Source organism: Sander lucioperca, chromosome 11 (assembly GCF_008315115.2).
Source record: "Sander lucioperca isolate FBNREF2018 chromosome 11, SLUC_FBN_1.2, whole genome shotgun sequence".
Classification (NCBI taxonomy): domain Eukaryota; kingdom Metazoa; phylum Chordata; class Actinopteri; order Perciformes; family Percidae; genus Sander; species Sander lucioperca.
Window position 1 is genome coordinate 1880399 of NC_050183.1, and position 17385 is coordinate 1897783.

Genomic DNA, 17385 nt, shown 5'->3' on the forward strand with positions numbered 1-17385 from the left:
CTTGTCTTTGCTGCAGAAACAACAGTTGCAGCAATAATACTGTAGCTCTTACTGAGACATTGATTGAAGGAGTGAAGCCATTCACATTTATAACTTTACAAATTATTGACAAGGCGGGTGTGTTAAGCTGGGGCTCCATCTGATTGCATTTGTATTTTTGAACATCTGACCTTTGATACACTTAAAGACTGAGGGGCCACACCACAATCCTTTGGCTAGATGCTATGGTGTGTGTTTATGTGTGTGTGTGTGTGTGTGTTTGTGTGTATTACATCATTATGTATATCTACTTCATATAAATCTATATATATATATATATATATATATATATAGTACAGTAAGTGTGCACGCATTTGTTTGTGTGTGTGTGTCACACACAAACATGAGAGCAAGAAAAGGAAAGAAAAAGCCACTAAGTCTAGAGTGATTGCTGGTTGAGAGAGCTCTGTGGGGGTTTGTGTAACTCTTTGCTGCTGTATGTAATATTTAAGTAAGGAAGAGGCAGGCAGACTGATCAATACGCTGCATGACTGTGGCAGTTGTTCTTTCCCTGCTGTCAAACATACACAGACACACATCTCGCAGCACTGGTGTAAATCTCCAGCTTGTGAGTCTGTCTGTCTTTCTTAGTTTACAATGCTCTTGAGATCATGATTTTTGTCTCAAGATGTTTAAAATGGCTATTGAAATGTTGCCTATGACATTAATAAATAGTAATGTCTACCATAACTTAATAGTAGGTTGTGCAGATTGAAGCTAGTTTGGTCAGTAAGATAGAAGTAAGGTTACATGATGCAGAATAAAAATAAACTAATTATTTAGCTGCATGAATTCACAGCCAGGGAGTAGATGGTTTCCAGTCAACAAATCATTCAAATCACGAGTGGGATTTTCTGCAGCACTCCAGTGTATGCACAATTTGTTCTCCGAGTCTGTTTTCCTTGACTAATGTGAGCCTGTTCGCCGCAGGGCCCTGGATAGCCCAAGCCTGTCCTCCCTACCCCAAACAGACATCTTTTAGCCTCTAATTGGAGAGGAGTAGCAAGCTAGCTAGCACAGCACTGGGACCGGAGATGCGACCACTGAGAATGCATTAGCATTAGCATTTCAGCGGACCGACCTGTACATAATGATAACCTCAAGCTCTGGCCACTGGGAGCAGCCCCTGTTCACACACACACACACACACACACACACACACACACACACACTCCCTGCCCCCGTCTTTCCTTTTGCACGCAGTCACGTAAACAAGCAAGTGTAATGCAGCCCCAGCGGTGGGCTGCTCGACGATCGAGGGAGGGAAATTCTGTTGCTGCCGTTCGGCTGAAAAGTGTGTGTAATGAACTTGAGTTCCATTGATCGGGACTGAGAGTACAGGACCGGGGGCTGTTTGTCCCAGAAGGTCTGCGGTGCCGCTGCTCGGCAGCCCCTCATAAATGTTTGAGAGGCCTCAGCCGCTCTACATCCACACTACCTGGGTTACAGCACACACACATCTAGGTTGATGCTGATGATGGATGGTCGGTGGTGATGGCCAAAGAGATTGATCGTTATTTTAGCTTTATGACGTTTTGTTGGTGTACAGTATGTGTGTTTTCACGGCAAAGAAGGTGTGTTGACAGTGGAGCTCAAAGAGATTCAAGAAAAGTGTAGGCACTTTATATGTATTGTGGGAAAAAGGTATTCAGCATGAGAATTTTCAATAAAAACTTCCCTACCTGTCTCTGTACAGGTGCAGAGACTCATATTTGCAAGCATGTGCTAATTTGTTTTGGCGAGCTATACTTTCCTGTGCTGTACCCTTAAGCTCTTAGGCCCTCAACTGCCCCCAAAGCCCCTATATGCTGTATACAGGATTGATATTACTGCAGATATCACTTAGAAAACACCTGATGTGCCGGGCGGACCATCCACGCCGCCTTTTGACTACTAAGTACCAGCTGGCGGGAGGTCCTCTGCGTTATGCAGCCGGTAATAAAAGTTGAACATTGATTTTCTGTAGCAGCTTGTAACTGTTAATGTTGAGACATCAATAGCAAAAGCAAAGCGCTGGTGCCTTAATAGGAGACCGAGAATGTGGAGGGCGCGAGCAGAGGCTGACTCTAAATCACAGAATCTATCCCTGCCGATCGATAGGACAGTAACTGCAAGTGTCCCTCTGCTTTCCTAATGTTTTATAATAAACTGACAGCCTGTAATAAGGCCAAGGGAGAGGGAGAATGAGAGGGAGGGAGGAGAGGAGAGATGGAGGGCAACAGTTTCTCCATAGCTTGCCCGTCTTAAATCACCCCACATGGGAGTGCAGGAGAGGAGCAGAGGAGGTAGAAGGGAGGAAAAGGTTTTTTCTTTAGTGAAAAAAAACTTTTACAGGAGCATTTGTCTGGTTGTACTCACTGCTACGGTAGTTAGTAAGTGTATTGATGGGGGGAGGAGAAATTTAGGGGATATGTCCTGTATTGCTTCGGCGGGGCAGTGAGTTAAAGTGTGTGTGTTAAATCCTACTGCCACCGTGCAGATGTCACAATATTCAGGTAGGGGTGCAGGGTTTGCTGCACGTGTTGTGACTGTTACTGGGTGTGGATAGTGCAGAAATTCATAAAAAGATGACTACTGTTGTAACGCTACTGGTAGACGATGAGAAAAGTTGCTACTGTATAATCACTCTGTTGCAGGAGTGCTCTGATGCAGTGGTGTAGTCCAGGGTATACGCTGGTATACGGCGTATACCTACTTATTTTTCAGTCAGCATTGCGTATACCCACTTCTAAATCCCCCCTGATGCGCACCATTCAGTAATATCTGTGAGCCAGATTGCCCATTTTTTCCTCAAGGATAGTGAAGCCATGACCCACCCTCCTCTGCCTCTAATTGGCTGGTACTCGCTGCTTTCACTGATTAGATTGGTTAACTTTAGGCATGAGGACTGATGAGCCAATCAGAGGCAGAGTAGGGCGGGTCATGCCGAGGAAAATATCGCTAATACCTCAGGTGCCAGTGGAAAAAAACAAAAAAAAAACTCAGGTGCCGGTGCCACTTGACTACGATAACGGCAGCAGACCAAACAACAGCTGAAGAAATAACACAAGCGGCGGTGTGCCACCCCAGTTGATGGAAGACATAATTCTGAGGTAAGTTTTAAGGTGGTTTCCAAATGAATCATTATTTTAAACTACTGGCAAATTGCCAGTGGCAATATGACTGCACATTTAGAGGAGAAGAGATAACACCATGTTTGCCTCATGATAAATACATTTTACATTCATCCAGGCTGCTTGTGTGACCAGTAGTAACTACAAACTGCTCCTAATCAAGTCATGATCATTTTATAATAGTGAGCAAGTAGAAATGACAGATTTTTGGGTAAACTAAATCATAGTCTTACGTGTCGCTGTTTCTAAAACAGGGCTTTTTTCGGGACTACTTTAAAAAAAAAAAAGAAAAAAAAAAGGTGAACACTGAGAGTATACCCACTTCTCCAGGGACCACTACACCACTGCTCTGATGTGATAGCGTTGCATGCTTTGGATTAACTTGTACAGTGTTACTCCATTTTTTGTTTGCTCATTAAGTTATCATACTCATCAAGTTCTTGTAATAAGAACATGTGACAGAATTACACTAAATATTGTATATATTTGAAACCCAGGTCTCCTCAGTTCTACATTGATACACTCATTCCTTGAGAAAAACTATGACACACAATATATCCACTGTGCTAAGATGCAATCATACAAAATTTGAAAGCTTAACTGTAGTTTCACATTTAAGGTCTCTCTGGACTTTTGAAAATACATGTAGATCAGTAATATCTATATTCCCTAAATACTTTTTTTTGGTGTTAAAATACAGGACTGTTCACCTGCTAAAGTATACTTGAAATTACTTTTGTTGTCAAGTCTTTTGGAGTCTTTTATATGTGAGACACTGTGCCTGATGTCTATTCTTTCTTTACTATGGTTTACAGGAGTATTTAATCCCCATAAATATGTTTTATTCTGTTACATTCTTAGGACTCAGTTGTAGACCTACCAGATCGACCATGAAGAACAACAATGATATGGCTCTTTTGTCTTATCACTTATTTACCACTTAAGTGTTTAATGCTGGGCTCTGTCAATAACCCACCCATTATGTTGCTTTACTCTCTGATAACTGGACTTGTTTGGAACAAGATAAAGTTTACAAGATTAACAGTGTCAACATGACCACCATATAAATCCTTGTAAGAATGTGATAAGGCCTAAAAAAGAGAAGAAAAGAAGGCAAGCTTGAGCGGTAAATTGGAAAGATTCTTTGGAGATAATCAGGGAAATGTCGAAATCCATCAGGAAACTGTAATGTAGCTCAGGTGAGATGAGACTGAGGCTAAAAGGGGAGTCAGGTCAAGGGTGAGATGCAGTGATTCCCGATATCCCCACCAGCACAACTCACCGCAACTGCTGCAGTATTGCCAGGTAATAGTGGCTGGCTGGAGAACTGGGGCTTTTATTGCTTGATAAAGTCTGAAAGCCTTTTAGGCAGCCTCATTACATGGAATTCCCTACAAAGTGGCGGCCGGCGTCAGGAGCCGACTGCACGCCATGTTAGATTTCTTATGCTAAAATTGACAGAAAATAGGCAGAAGTATTAGGTTCATTGCTTTAGGACACACTCCTACTACTCCTACTCCTCATGAGATGAAAGAAAATGAAAGAAAAGTCAGGACCTTTAAACATGATTAGTTGGGTTTGGCTCTTCTGTTGGGGACAATATTTTTAGTTTGTTTCCTGCATCACAATGCCTCAAGGAAGCTGACAGAGGGTAAAAAGATTTGTTTGAAAGATTAGCGTCCAATACTTCTCAATCAGAACATGTTTGCAGAGCACTTCACCAAGTTTCAAAACAGAGTGATGGAAAAGCACTAAATGCAGTTGCTCTGTGCATGGATTGCACTTTATAAACCTTATACTGTACATACATTTATGGTCTTAACCCCACTTCAATAACCGCTACTGTATTTTCATTGCTGCTGTCATTGCACCAATCCATTCACTGAGTATGTAATTTGTAGGACACGCAAACATTAGTCAAGGGGCTGCTAACCTGTATACTGTACATACATACATGCTATGAAGCATGATTCGTGCCACATTTCAAGCACATGTGTGACACAGAATCTGGGTATTTTCTTGAACTTGTAGTGTGGCAAAAATGACCATTTGTAATACTAATGTCTGCAAACTACATGTTTCTACTTAAAGTCTTAGTCTACTGTCTTCACATGTGACTTTATCTCAGATTTTTTTTGCCTAATCCAAATACAGCATACATGTACTAGGTTGGAAGTGAGTCCCAACAATGTGAGCACATTTTTGACCCCACAGTGTACACACAATGTATTTGTACTACTATAATGTAAATAAGCATGTGCTACTTAATAACATCCTTGGGAGATAGTCTTTTGTTTACACCTGTAATTTATGCTGTTTTCTGCTAGAGTTTGGAGTTTCTGTAAATTATTTGTACTTGTAGTTTGTTTTATAGTTGGCAACTGTACCTACAGTACAGCTTAAAGGTCATTTTAGCTGTATTCCTTTTAAGCAACACTGTCTAAATTCTGGAAAATACATGCTTTACTGGCTGATCCTGATGTTCCCTGGTCTTTCTTGAGAGCAGGAAAAAGAGTAACATTCCATGTTGAGTCAAGGTTTCCCATAACAACCCATGCACACACAAACCATACCTTTATACATGTATTGATCAGGTCAAAGGTACAGATGATGACGCCATTCTGTTGACTTACAGCCCAGTAAAAAGCTTGGGTCCCACACAGCAAGCAGCACAAAAAAGGGAGAAAAGTCCCTATTATGTTGCTTTTAATTAACTTGTAAAGTGTTGTTCCGCTTATATGCTCCATTATTTGGCCCCTACCTTGGTCTCAATGGGTATAAATATTAAACCGTCGCTGCATCTCGATGTTAATCAATCCCAGACCGAATTCTAAATGATGCGGTTCATTTCAGGAAATAAATATTTGCCAGGCTTTATGGGGGAGAGGGCGGGTGGTGTGCATGAATTAGCCAGCTCCCTTGCTTGCTGGCTAGGGATCAGGGCATTGATTCTGAGCAGCTTCGGCTGTTGCTTAATTAGGATGTACTTGTCTGGGAATTACATGTTTTTTTTCTCTCATTGTCTGAAGCGAAATATGATAGAGAGAGAGAGAGAGAGAGAGAGAGAGAGAGAGAGAGAGAGAGAGAGAGAGAGAGAGCGAGAGAATACTTTTTCCCATCAAGGTTAATCACGTTTGCTGTGTTTGTGTTGTTGTCAGCAGATTGCTGTCTGACCTCGCGGTGCACAAAACCTGTCTTCGGTGTGTGGCGCACTAAACATGCTAATGAGAGATTTCTGCATAGGAGTATGGGTGGTGCAGGGGTTGATGAAGTGTAGGAATCGAAAGGTAAATGGAGAGGTGGGTTGAAGCAACAAAGAAAGATGGGGGGAAAAAAATCAATGTTGAGTCACTTCTGAAATATTTGTGTGTGTCAATTTCACCTGTTTTCAATAATTTTCTACTTATTGCCATATTTTTACAAATTTGAATTCAATAAGATTCCAAAGTCATGCCACTTCATCTATTTAGAGTTTATCTCAGCCCTATATTATACTAGTTTTCAGTTGTTTTAAGCGGAAAGTACAGACAGACACTCAGCACAAGTTTAAATGACTGTAGTTAAGACATTTTAAGAAAGGAAAGGGGTGGAGGAAAAGCTGAGGGAAGGAGAAAAAGAGATGAGTGGCGGTTCAGATGTGGGTGAAGATAATCAAGAAGTGATGGAGGTGCATGTGAGGATTAGAGTGCGGATTGGGCCGCATTTTTCTGTCCGAGCCCGGCCCGCGTCCGACAGAGCATGTACCGAACCCAGCCCGAGCCTGACAGGCATTAAGATATTTATGTCCAAGCCTGACCCCGACACAGTTAAAATCTTGTTTTTTCTCATACTGACACATAATGACACATACGTTTGTTAGTGTGGAAAGCCCGCTTTTATTAAGCAACTGTAGGAAGGCATTCGGAAATGTCAACAGATGAGCGCATCAGCGCACACGGAGCAACAAGCACACATTAACACAGGCACGCACCTACATAATAAGCTTTTTTAAATTTAAAATGTTCAATGCCTTATCGTGCTGATGTGACCGAACCCAACCTGAACCCGAACATCATTTCTAAATATCTGTCAGAACCCGGCCCGTCGGGTACCGTCAGGTCCCGATGGGTCCCGACGGGTCCCGACGGGCTCGGTTCGGGTATCCATCCTCTAGTGAGGATGGAGTTGTGATATATCGAGGCATACAAAGATGGATGTGAAAAAAAGAGAAAGGGCAGATAAATGAGAGAAGAGACAATGCAGACGGGGTGGATGGATGGTGAGGGATGGAGGGCGGGAGGGATGGATAGGTGGGTGTCTCTAAACTCCGATCTCAGAACCTGACTAATCACTTGACAGACAGTTAATGTGGTGCTGATGCTGCTCTTGAATCACTGGCTGTCATGGTTTCTTATGAAACTACTGATGTCTGACCACTGACCTACAATAAACAACAGCTAACATTCCTGTACATGTCATTTCATCGTTTTGAATATTTATTTCACTGTATTAATTGGCTTTATATTGTAAACATTGTTATTTGTTTAGTTTTAAAATAAACTCAATGGTTCCACTTTTAAACAGCATATAACGTTTCAGATATTAACTGTACTCTACAGGCACAGAGGAAAATGTGGATAATTTTCTATTCATGTGTTTAAATGCATACAGGAAAAGTCTGCTTTGGACACCTGATACTAGAGCTGCAACTACCTTTCTATTTTCCTGGCCATTATTTACTATTTTTCTGACATATTTTTGACCAAATGATTAATTGATTATTTGAGAAAATACAGGTAATTAACAGATTAATAAAGCCTTAATTGATACTGAAATGATATAGTTCAAATAAACTGCTGGAATGGGCAGAATATACATGCATGACATTATAGATCAGTGTATTCTTTTTAGAGTTTGGGGTTCCAGACTAAAGATAGAACCACTTACAGTATCCATGATGTAATCCATAAAATGCATACAATACAGTTTGTTGACCTATTCCTTCATTTAAAGCAACATAAGGGGAAACACATGGAAGTGAAGTTTACATAGTTAATGTAACTACTAATGTGACTTCTTTAAATAAACCTTCGCTACAGAGGAATAAAACACTAGCCTAAATTCTCCACATTTGAACAGCTTTTCACTGGCGTTGTTCCTTCTAAAGGCTTCAATATGGGAGCATTATTTAGGGCTATGTCCACAAATCTGCTCTCTCCGCTGGGAGCATTTACCACCCCGCGCTGGTCTGGCAGCTACTCTGGTTCTCCTCTCGGCTGACAAGGACTGGCAGCGCCTGTCTCACCCAATTACACCTGATGGGGTCTGACCTGCAGAGCTGGGTTAACTGGTTGCTGGCTGAACACTCTCTGACCTCTGTCACTGCATCTGCTTTGCCAGTATGGAAACTGTCTGTGTGATCGTGGCATGCATCAGGCATACATCTGTGTAAGTTTTGGTGAAAGTTGATCAGTAAAGCTTGTTATTTTTTTCTTTTTCCATTGACAGTTGTACTTATTTTTTTTTATTTTTTTTTGGGGGGGGGGGGGGGGAAGCAGCTTTCAAGCATCACAATATCACAGGACTTACTAATTTTAGGAAGCACATGCTCCATAACTTCCTACCTGGGATCTGCCAATACAAACTCAGATGTACTGTACAGTACAGTGCAGTTGGGAGTTAATTCCCCCTAAAGTGTAAAGAGTCTTTTTTTTCACTTTCCTCAGCCTGAATTTGATCTTGTGACCCATTTCTCACCCCTGGGCCTTCATGTCACTGGTCATATAAACAACAACCTGGCAGTCTTTCTATTAGGCCTGTAAGCCTTTTAAAGGAAATCAAAGTCCCATTAACAGTGTTCTGACACCATACAACTACTAGTAGTAATCCTTTACTGAACTCTGACCCACCGAGCACTCACTCTCTCTCTCTCTCTCTCTCTCTCTCTCTCTCTCTCTGCCGCGTTGTGGGTCTGTTGCTCAACACCCAACAGACACAATCATTGCTCACAGTCCTACAAACACTTAAGAGATCAATGCTCTGAGAGTGATAATCTCCTCCTTGAAAGAGGGTGAAAGCCTTCACTTAAGACAAGCAAAAAGTGACAGGGGACAGAGAGAGAGAGAGCAGAGCGATAGAGAGACAAACACACGCACACAGATCAGGGCAAGTGTCTCCTCTCAGCTGGAGTGACATCTATATCCCTATCTTTATCGACAACTGGCCTAACTTAGAGCTCTTCTGGCAGGGAGGAGGTGACCCATCCATCCATCGAAAGAGAGAGAGAGATGGAGAGAGAGAAGGTTGTTGATAGAGAGAGAAATACTGAGGAAAATCGAGACTCAAACTGAATGATAGGGAAATAAAAAAAAAAAACTCCATGACTCACATGGGAGAGCAGTAGTTATAGTTGTGGTACTAGATTATGTTTAACAGTTCTTTTTATTTATTTATTTAACATCCAATGCCAATGTTTTTAAATGCTTGCTTTCTACAAAATATCTACGCAAGCATGGTTAAGGATAGGGTACTATCATTCTAATGCCAAATTAAAGTATTAATATTTCCTCAGACATAATCAAACAGTATATACAGTATAACAGTAAAGTAGAACAAAGAGTAGTTCCTTGTATCAAAGCTGTGTCATAATGAATACAGCCCATTTATATATTAGCCCCAGCTGAGAGCACAGTGAACAGTGTTAGAGGTAAACAAAAGCTAATACAAAAGGGAGAGTCTAATCTTTGTTTGAGTCAGTGAAGAGCTACTTTCATGCCTCATTTCACTACAATCATTAATTGGCTCTACGTGTAGTTCAAAAGCAGCTGTGTGAACATACACAGATGAGTGAATGCAGCCCCTGCTTTCTCATTTCTGCACACATTATGCACTTTCCCTCAGGTAAATGTATGTATCTCAACCTCACATCTCTGTTCAGCTGTGTAAGTTATTAATCAGATCAATTCTAAATCTCCTGACTTTACATTACTCAAGCCCCTCCCCATCCCCCACCACCAACACTGATCCCCTCAGCCAGCTCTACGGCGTCAGTGTCGGGCTTCTTTCACAGAAGGCCTGAACAGGCACTGCCGGGGGCGATACACATCCCTCAGGTGAGCCTTTCATTATGGATGATGTTTCTGCCAAATTATTTAGACCCTCAGCCACAGCAACACCCCTGCACCATAAAAAAAAAAAACAACACAAACAAACGCATGCATGCACACAGACACACACACACATACTCCAAAGCCCCACTGCAATCTACCCCATTCCTCCCTCTTTCTTCACTGAACCAAAGACACCACTAACACAAGCATTAATCCGGCCTGATCACCTCAGTGCGTGTATGTGTACTGTGTGTGTGTGTGTGTGTGTGTGTGTCTGTGCTTTTGTGTAGCAATTCATTAGTTCCTCTTTCTTTGTTTAGATAAGGTAAAGAAGTGAAAGCGTGACCCTTGTGGATTACAGGTGGATGAAGGAAGGGGAAAACTGCCTTGACATCATTGGCTTCAGTAATGTAGGATGTTTAAAATATGTTTGGTCAAGTCTGTGTGTGTGTGTGTGTGTGTGTGTGTGTGTGTGTGTGTTTGTGTTCCTCAGTGGCCATTTGCTCCAGACTTGTTAGAAAAGAGACAGAGATGACAGTCTCCTGGCAATGTCTGACCTCGGCTTAGAGAGTGTAGAGCAGCTTTGGGATCTAAACACACGCACACATGCACGCACGCACACATGCAAGCACGCAAGCACGCACAAACGCATACACACACACACACACACACGCACACACACACGCACACACACACACACACACACACACACACACACACACACACTCTCACACACACACACACACACACACACACACACACACACACACACACACACACACACACACACACACACACACACACACACACTAATTTGGCTACTTATCCTTCCACTTCCCAAATCCCATGCTCCCTCTCTCTCCCCAGCCTCAGCTCCCTTCCACCCATCCCAAATGCTTCACGGTACCTGCCTCCCACCAATTCCCACTCTCTCCCACTTCATCATCCTCCTATCTCCTCTTCTTCCTCTTTTCCCCCCTCCTAGGTTGAACCCCAACTCCCTCCTTTCCTTTCTGACCGGCCAAAGCTCAATCGCAGAGAAAAAAACGAACTAAAAATCTCCTTTAAACCGATTGTTTAAAAGACAATTACTCCCATCCCCTTGCAACTCCCCATCCTCACTGTCTGGTGAAATATTTTCATACAACCATCTCACATCTTGGCTTGTTCATACATCCCAAAGCTAAATAAAATACATTTGTTTCTTCTTTTTTTCAAACGTGTTCTTCCCTTAACCATGCATCTCTCATAATTTATATATTGAAATTGATGCTTCTACCACTATTGTACAACACTAGAGAGCAACAGCTAAATTACAAAATGTAAACTGTCAACATTCCTTTTACATTCCCACAACTGTGTATTTATTTACAGTTGTTCTGAATAAAAGGAAACTTGAATTGCATAGTTAAGTGTAAAAGCAGACCATACCTTCCCTCTTTCCTTCCTCCCTCACTTTCTCTGCTATCCCTTCCAGACCACTGGTCACTTCCTTCTTTCCTCCCTCCCTCCCCTCCCCCCCTCCTCTCCTCCTCCTTCCGTCCTTCCTACCACACACACCATGCCTCTCCCCCCTTTTCTTACTTCCATTTCCTTTCTCTCCCATCCTTCCTGCCTCTCTCGATCACCTGCATAACTTTAATCCTCATACTCTACTCATACCTCAGGAGCCTTGACTCTTCATGGGGCAGGAACAATTGCCCAGGAACCTTTTACTGTATCTCCCCCTCAAATGTTTCCACTTCAGGGCTTTCAGGGACTCACCAAGGCTGAATAGGACCAGGAACTTGAGGCAGACAAACTCCCGTTGGTCTAGCTGCAGGGAGCGTAGCTTGGCCACCAGCTCTTGGGCGTGGCTCAACAGGTTGTTGAGGGTGGATCCCGCCTGTGAAGCAATCACTGCATAGTCCACCTGTAATAAGCAGAAAGGGAGGGAGGTAAGGAGATGCTCTGGAGGCAGAAATATGGATTACAGGTTTACTTTGATTCATGGATGTTGAATTGAATGTCCAGATAAGTATAGTTTGTTAGCAACCTGTAGGGTAGGCTAGATAGCTAAAAAGATACAGTGGAGCTACAACAGACTTATATGTTATGAGCTTTCCCTTCTCTTACATTTCGGTTTTTGTTTGCTAACTGTAGATGTTTGTTCTTTGGGTTGCTTATCTCTGCCCATTTAAGGGTTATTTTAACCAATGAAAATATATCTAAAACCCCAATGCGCAAAAATTATTTACAGCTATACAACACATGACTGTACCCTGAACACATCACCACCATGAGTTTCATGTAATGATTTTTTCATCCCTGTACCTGCTCTACTGCACTCTCAACAGAGTCAAAAGCTTTGGTCTGTCTGTCAGAGTGTGAGACACTGGTGGATGTGTACAAAAGTAGCTGCAGGCAGTAGGTTTTTGCAGTTTAACAGTTTTTTGTTTTTTTTATGACAACATGCTGTGGGCGTATATAGAGAGCATGGGAGTTCACCTCCAAGACCTGCCAGATTTGACTTCTTTCTCTCTGTTCTGTGTTATACAGCAAAATAATAATATGCACGCTGAAACATGACAAAAAAACAAGATAAATAAATAGATAGATAGATTTCCCATAAACCCATTTTTCTTGGGTGCAACGATCCGTCCAAACACACACACACACACACACACACACACACACACACACACACACACACACACACTTCCTTTTCAGATACACATTTGTCTGGGAGGCAAGTCCTTAGCTGCCACTCAAAGTAAGCAGGACCATATTACATTTTTATATTTATTGACAATTTATTACCATAATTGACTGTGCTAGGGTTTCCAGGGGAAGATAGATGTCGGCGTGCGCAATTCCTAAAGCTCAGGGAGAAAGAGGGTCCCTGTGAGCCCTTATTTGCAATTAAAAACCCCTGAATCTGGAATTTTTTTATCCAGTAAATAGGATGATTGGAGCCTGTTTTCATCAGTCTAAGGAAGGAAAGGGTTAAAGTGAGGTAAATGTGAACAATTCCTCATGGTTTTCCTGTCTCCTGTCTTCTCTCCTTTTCTTTCCTTTCTCTTTTACTACACAACTGTACCTCTCTCCCGATTTATCTTTAACTCCTTTGTCCCTCTCTCATTCCTTCTTCCCACCTTTGAGGCGGTTAAGAGTTATGACTCGGTGAAAAGCAGACACTGCCCCCCTTCCAAGGTGTCAATCAATTTACATAAAATCAACTGTGCATGAAATAACTTCATTGAAGGATTGGACTGTTGATGGTGATGCCTTGGGTTATTGCCTTCTAGCCTTAAGTAAAAAGAGAGAAGAAAAAACGCTATAATGTCACTATAGCAGACATAGCACTAACCCTGGTGACCTGGGTATCAGTCAATCAATCAATACTACTTTATTATCCCTCCTGGAGAGACATAGAGTAAACATATGAATAAACCTTCAAATCTTAATACATCATGAATACGATGGATAATCTTAGCAGAACATTAAAGATGAATATGGAAGGTGAGATCGCTTTGGTGTGTGGAGAGCTTTGATGTGTGTGGAAGATGGGAATGGAAAATGTACCTTGTTTGAAAGCACAGGAATCTACGACTGGCAGAGAAACTTCTGTATATGCATTTCTTCTTCATTTGAATTTCATGTACACCAGGAGCTTTGTACTATCAAAATATCAGTATTTTCATAACTGGCTGCCAAGCTGCAAGGCCTTGCTTAATCATTCAACAGTTCAGTCCAATCTTTGTCAATTTCATGTTTGCACGCATTTGTACAAGTTACGCTGTGCGTTTGATCCTATGACAGGATAAAGAAGAAGCCTTCTTTCTTCCACCCTAAACTAAAAAAACACTCATGGCCATTTGTCACTGCTCTTGGAGACATGAAGACATGCAGCAGTTCAGAGAAAGACAGAAAATAAGAACAAATTTGCAAGCAAGGAACATTAGGACAAGAGAAAGAGACAGAAGACAGACATTGAATGACAGGCTATAACAGTAAATCTGCTGGTAGCATGGATTTCTTTTTGAAAGGCCGAGTGCAGTGTGTGACTGATGAGAGCAAAGAAAAGGCTTGATTCAAAGCAAGAGGGGAGAAACATCTGTCCGAATTTCCATTTGACCAAATAATTTGTCCTAAAGCAACATTTTTTGAAAATAGTGTGAGGACATTAAACTTGTTACCAACACAAACTTCATCAACTTAAACTTCTCGTATGATATAAGTGGCCTATACTGCGTTATTGGAATATGGTGTTATGACTCTTTTTATAATATCCCATGGACCAATATGATGAGCATATTGTAACAGTTATGTTATTAGCACATTACAGAGCAATGTGGCCAATGAACAGCGCAGTATGTTGGCCCAAACAGCCTTTATGTGATTTGCTGTGTTTATGTGTGTGTGTGTGTGTGTGTGTGTGTGTGTGCAGAATTTGCTTACGGTAATGCTGCTACTGTGTTCTAAATATCCCAGGAGTTATCGCTATGCTGTCACCCCTGGCCAGGCGGAGAATAATAGGAAATAATGAACTGTTTCAGAGCCTCTCACACACACACACACACACACACACACACACACACACACACACACACAGGCACACACACCCCTCCCCCCCACCCAACACCAGCTGTTCATTAACCAAAGTATGCAAACGAAACTGCCGCCCTGCGCCTCCCCTGATTATCAGCCCCTCCTCCTCCTCCTCCTCCTCACTGCTCCGGTCTCTTCTAACTGTTCTCATCATCTCCTCCTCGATCCCTCCTCATTTCTTCTCCTTCTTTCTCCTTCGTGTCCCCTACCACCTTTTTTTCTTCTTTTGTCCTCCCTAGTCTGCCCTTACTTATGTCCTATCTTCTTCCTTCTCCTTTCTTCATGCCAGCACCTCCTTACCTTCTCCCCTTCTTCCTTATTACCACCTTCTTTTTCTCTCCTTCTCCTTTCTCACTCCTTCTCTCCCTTTGCCTCTTCCTCCTTTCTTCCTTCTCTTTCCTCAACAGACATCTTTCTATCTTTCCGCCATGTTGTCCTATTCTTAGTCCTCCATCTCTCTTCTCATTTTCTCCTCTTCACTCCCGTCTTTATCCCGTCTTCTCCTTTGCCCTTTGCTTCCATCATTTTCTATCACCCCTCCTTCTCTCCTCTCCATCCTTTTCCTTTCCTCCTGCCCTCATTGTGAACACTCCTCTACAGTATTTCTGTCCACCTCCCTTCTCCATTTCTCCCACTCTCCACCACCTGTTACCTCAATACTTCTTCTCTTTGGCTCTTCCTCCTTCCTGTTCTTTCTTTTTTCTCTTCATCTGTCTGCGTGTGTATTGGCATTATGTACTTGTTTAGGCCAAGTAGATATTTCTCCTAATACTTTGGCTATGATATTTGCCACACTTTGTACTACTCCACCACTAGAAGTACTACTGCTTATTTACCACAGGCAGTACTTTATCAGCTATTCAGAAAATATACCCCTGACCTTGTCTTCATTCAGAATCATGGAATTAAAGCAGGAATTCCCTGTACACAGTGCACTTGCCTTGCTTGAATATTTATACCAGTATGCATTGTTGTAAAACATTTTGTTGAAAAGCAATGTTTTGGAGAGCCAGCCAATCTATAATTTATGACTTCTCATCTCACTGACAGCCATGCCACTGGTCAGAGGCATATTCATGATGAGCAGTCTCATGTCTTTTTGTGTGCATGAGATTATGAAAATCACTGAACGCTGAAGGAGTCTATCCTGCATGCTCTGGATTTGTGTTTACTGTTTGGCAGTGTGTAGTATGTGCATGTGTGTATGAAGCTAAACACAAAATCACAGTATCCTGATGCTTTGAGGACCTCCATTTGGGCCTCAAGCATCAGCTCCCGCCAAGTTCCTTCAGGGCCCCAGTAAAACACAATAACACACTTAGCCACATTCTTTATCTGTCAGCCCACTCTCTATGCTGCAGCATGTGTAACCGAGCTTTATTTATTCACTGGCGCAGTGTTCATGCACTGAGAAAGTAATGCTAAATTGATTATTTTGGTGACATTAGTATATCTATAAGCATAATCTATTTTTAATGAAGCGAGGAGTCCTGTGTGGCTGAGTGATCAATAAAGCTTTAAGGGAAATATTGAGGTGTTGCACAGTCCCTTGAGGAGCGGGTGATGCATAGTTGGCAGGGTTTTGGAGGAAAAAGGAAAGTATTGAGATAGCTGGAAGTTTCCAGGGTGGGCTTTAACCAACTCACATGCTGGCCAGTGACCAATAGGATGGAGCCCTCCTTGGCATGCATCACCTGCCGGAAGACGTGGTCGAGGATGAGGAGTTCGCTCCAGCAGTTCTGCAGCAGCTTCATCTGGTCATCCACCTGGTAAGAAATAGGCAAATCAGGTCAACTACTTGACTTGTCTAAAAAAATGTCTTTAAAAAAGCAATCCTGACATTGTGGCATCATCTACCATCTCTACATTTCCTTCAATTGATTATATTCCATTCCAACACAGGATAAAATCAAGTGTCACAACCTCAAAACAAAAAGTTGAGCCAGTGTGTCAGCCTCAGTGGCTTGTAAATATCACAGACAACTGTTTGCAATGTAAGCTTGCTCACGGGTCAATGAGTTGCAAACCTCCGGCATTATTTTATCTTACACAAAGCTCAAAAGTCCCCTGTACACATCTAAAGCGTTCTCATGTGAACCTTTCCACACTCAGTTATGCACTTTGCTACGTGCCTGATTTAACAATGTTGCCAGGTTTATCTGTTTGCCCACTGCCAGCAGTTTCTGAGTGATTCCACATATGATAATGATTAAGTAGCCTTTTTTTTCTCCTCCTGAATGCCAGCCGCTGGCTCCCAGGGACCTGCCATTTGAGCTTGGGAAGCTGAGGCAGGTCAATCGGTGGTTCTGTACACCAAAACAACCCCCTCCATTGTAACTGTTAGTCTCTTCCCATGCCTGGCTGTGTTAATCATTACTCCGCATTGCCAGACACAGCCAAAAAAGGCCATATTGAGAAGGAAGGAATGAGGAAAATGTATGAGAGGCTCTTTCTCCCCCCCCCGACCCTTTTTTTCTATTAACAAACATTGTCCTCTTTGTGGTATCATTGGGAATAATGTGTCTTTCTGAGCACACTGCGGGTTTGTGGTGATG

General features: G+C 42.2%; 1 protein-coding gene across 1 annotated transcript in view; it reads right to left on the minus strand.

Annotated features, from left to right (window-relative positions):
• The window catches only part of nr5a2 (nuclear receptor subfamily 5, group A, member 2), a 74211-nt gene that overhangs the window by 14809 nt on the left and 42017 nt on the right, over positions 1 to 17385 (minus strand). Inside the window, exons 5-6 of the mRNA XM_031307037.2 lie at positions 16477 to 16596; positions 12005 to 12152 (exon numbers count right to left, since the gene is read on the minus strand). Coding sequence (XP_031162897.1) covers positions 12005 to 12152; positions 16477 to 16596 — 268 coding nt within the window. The remainder of the gene's footprint in view (positions 1 to 12004; positions 12153 to 16476; positions 16597 to 17385) is intronic.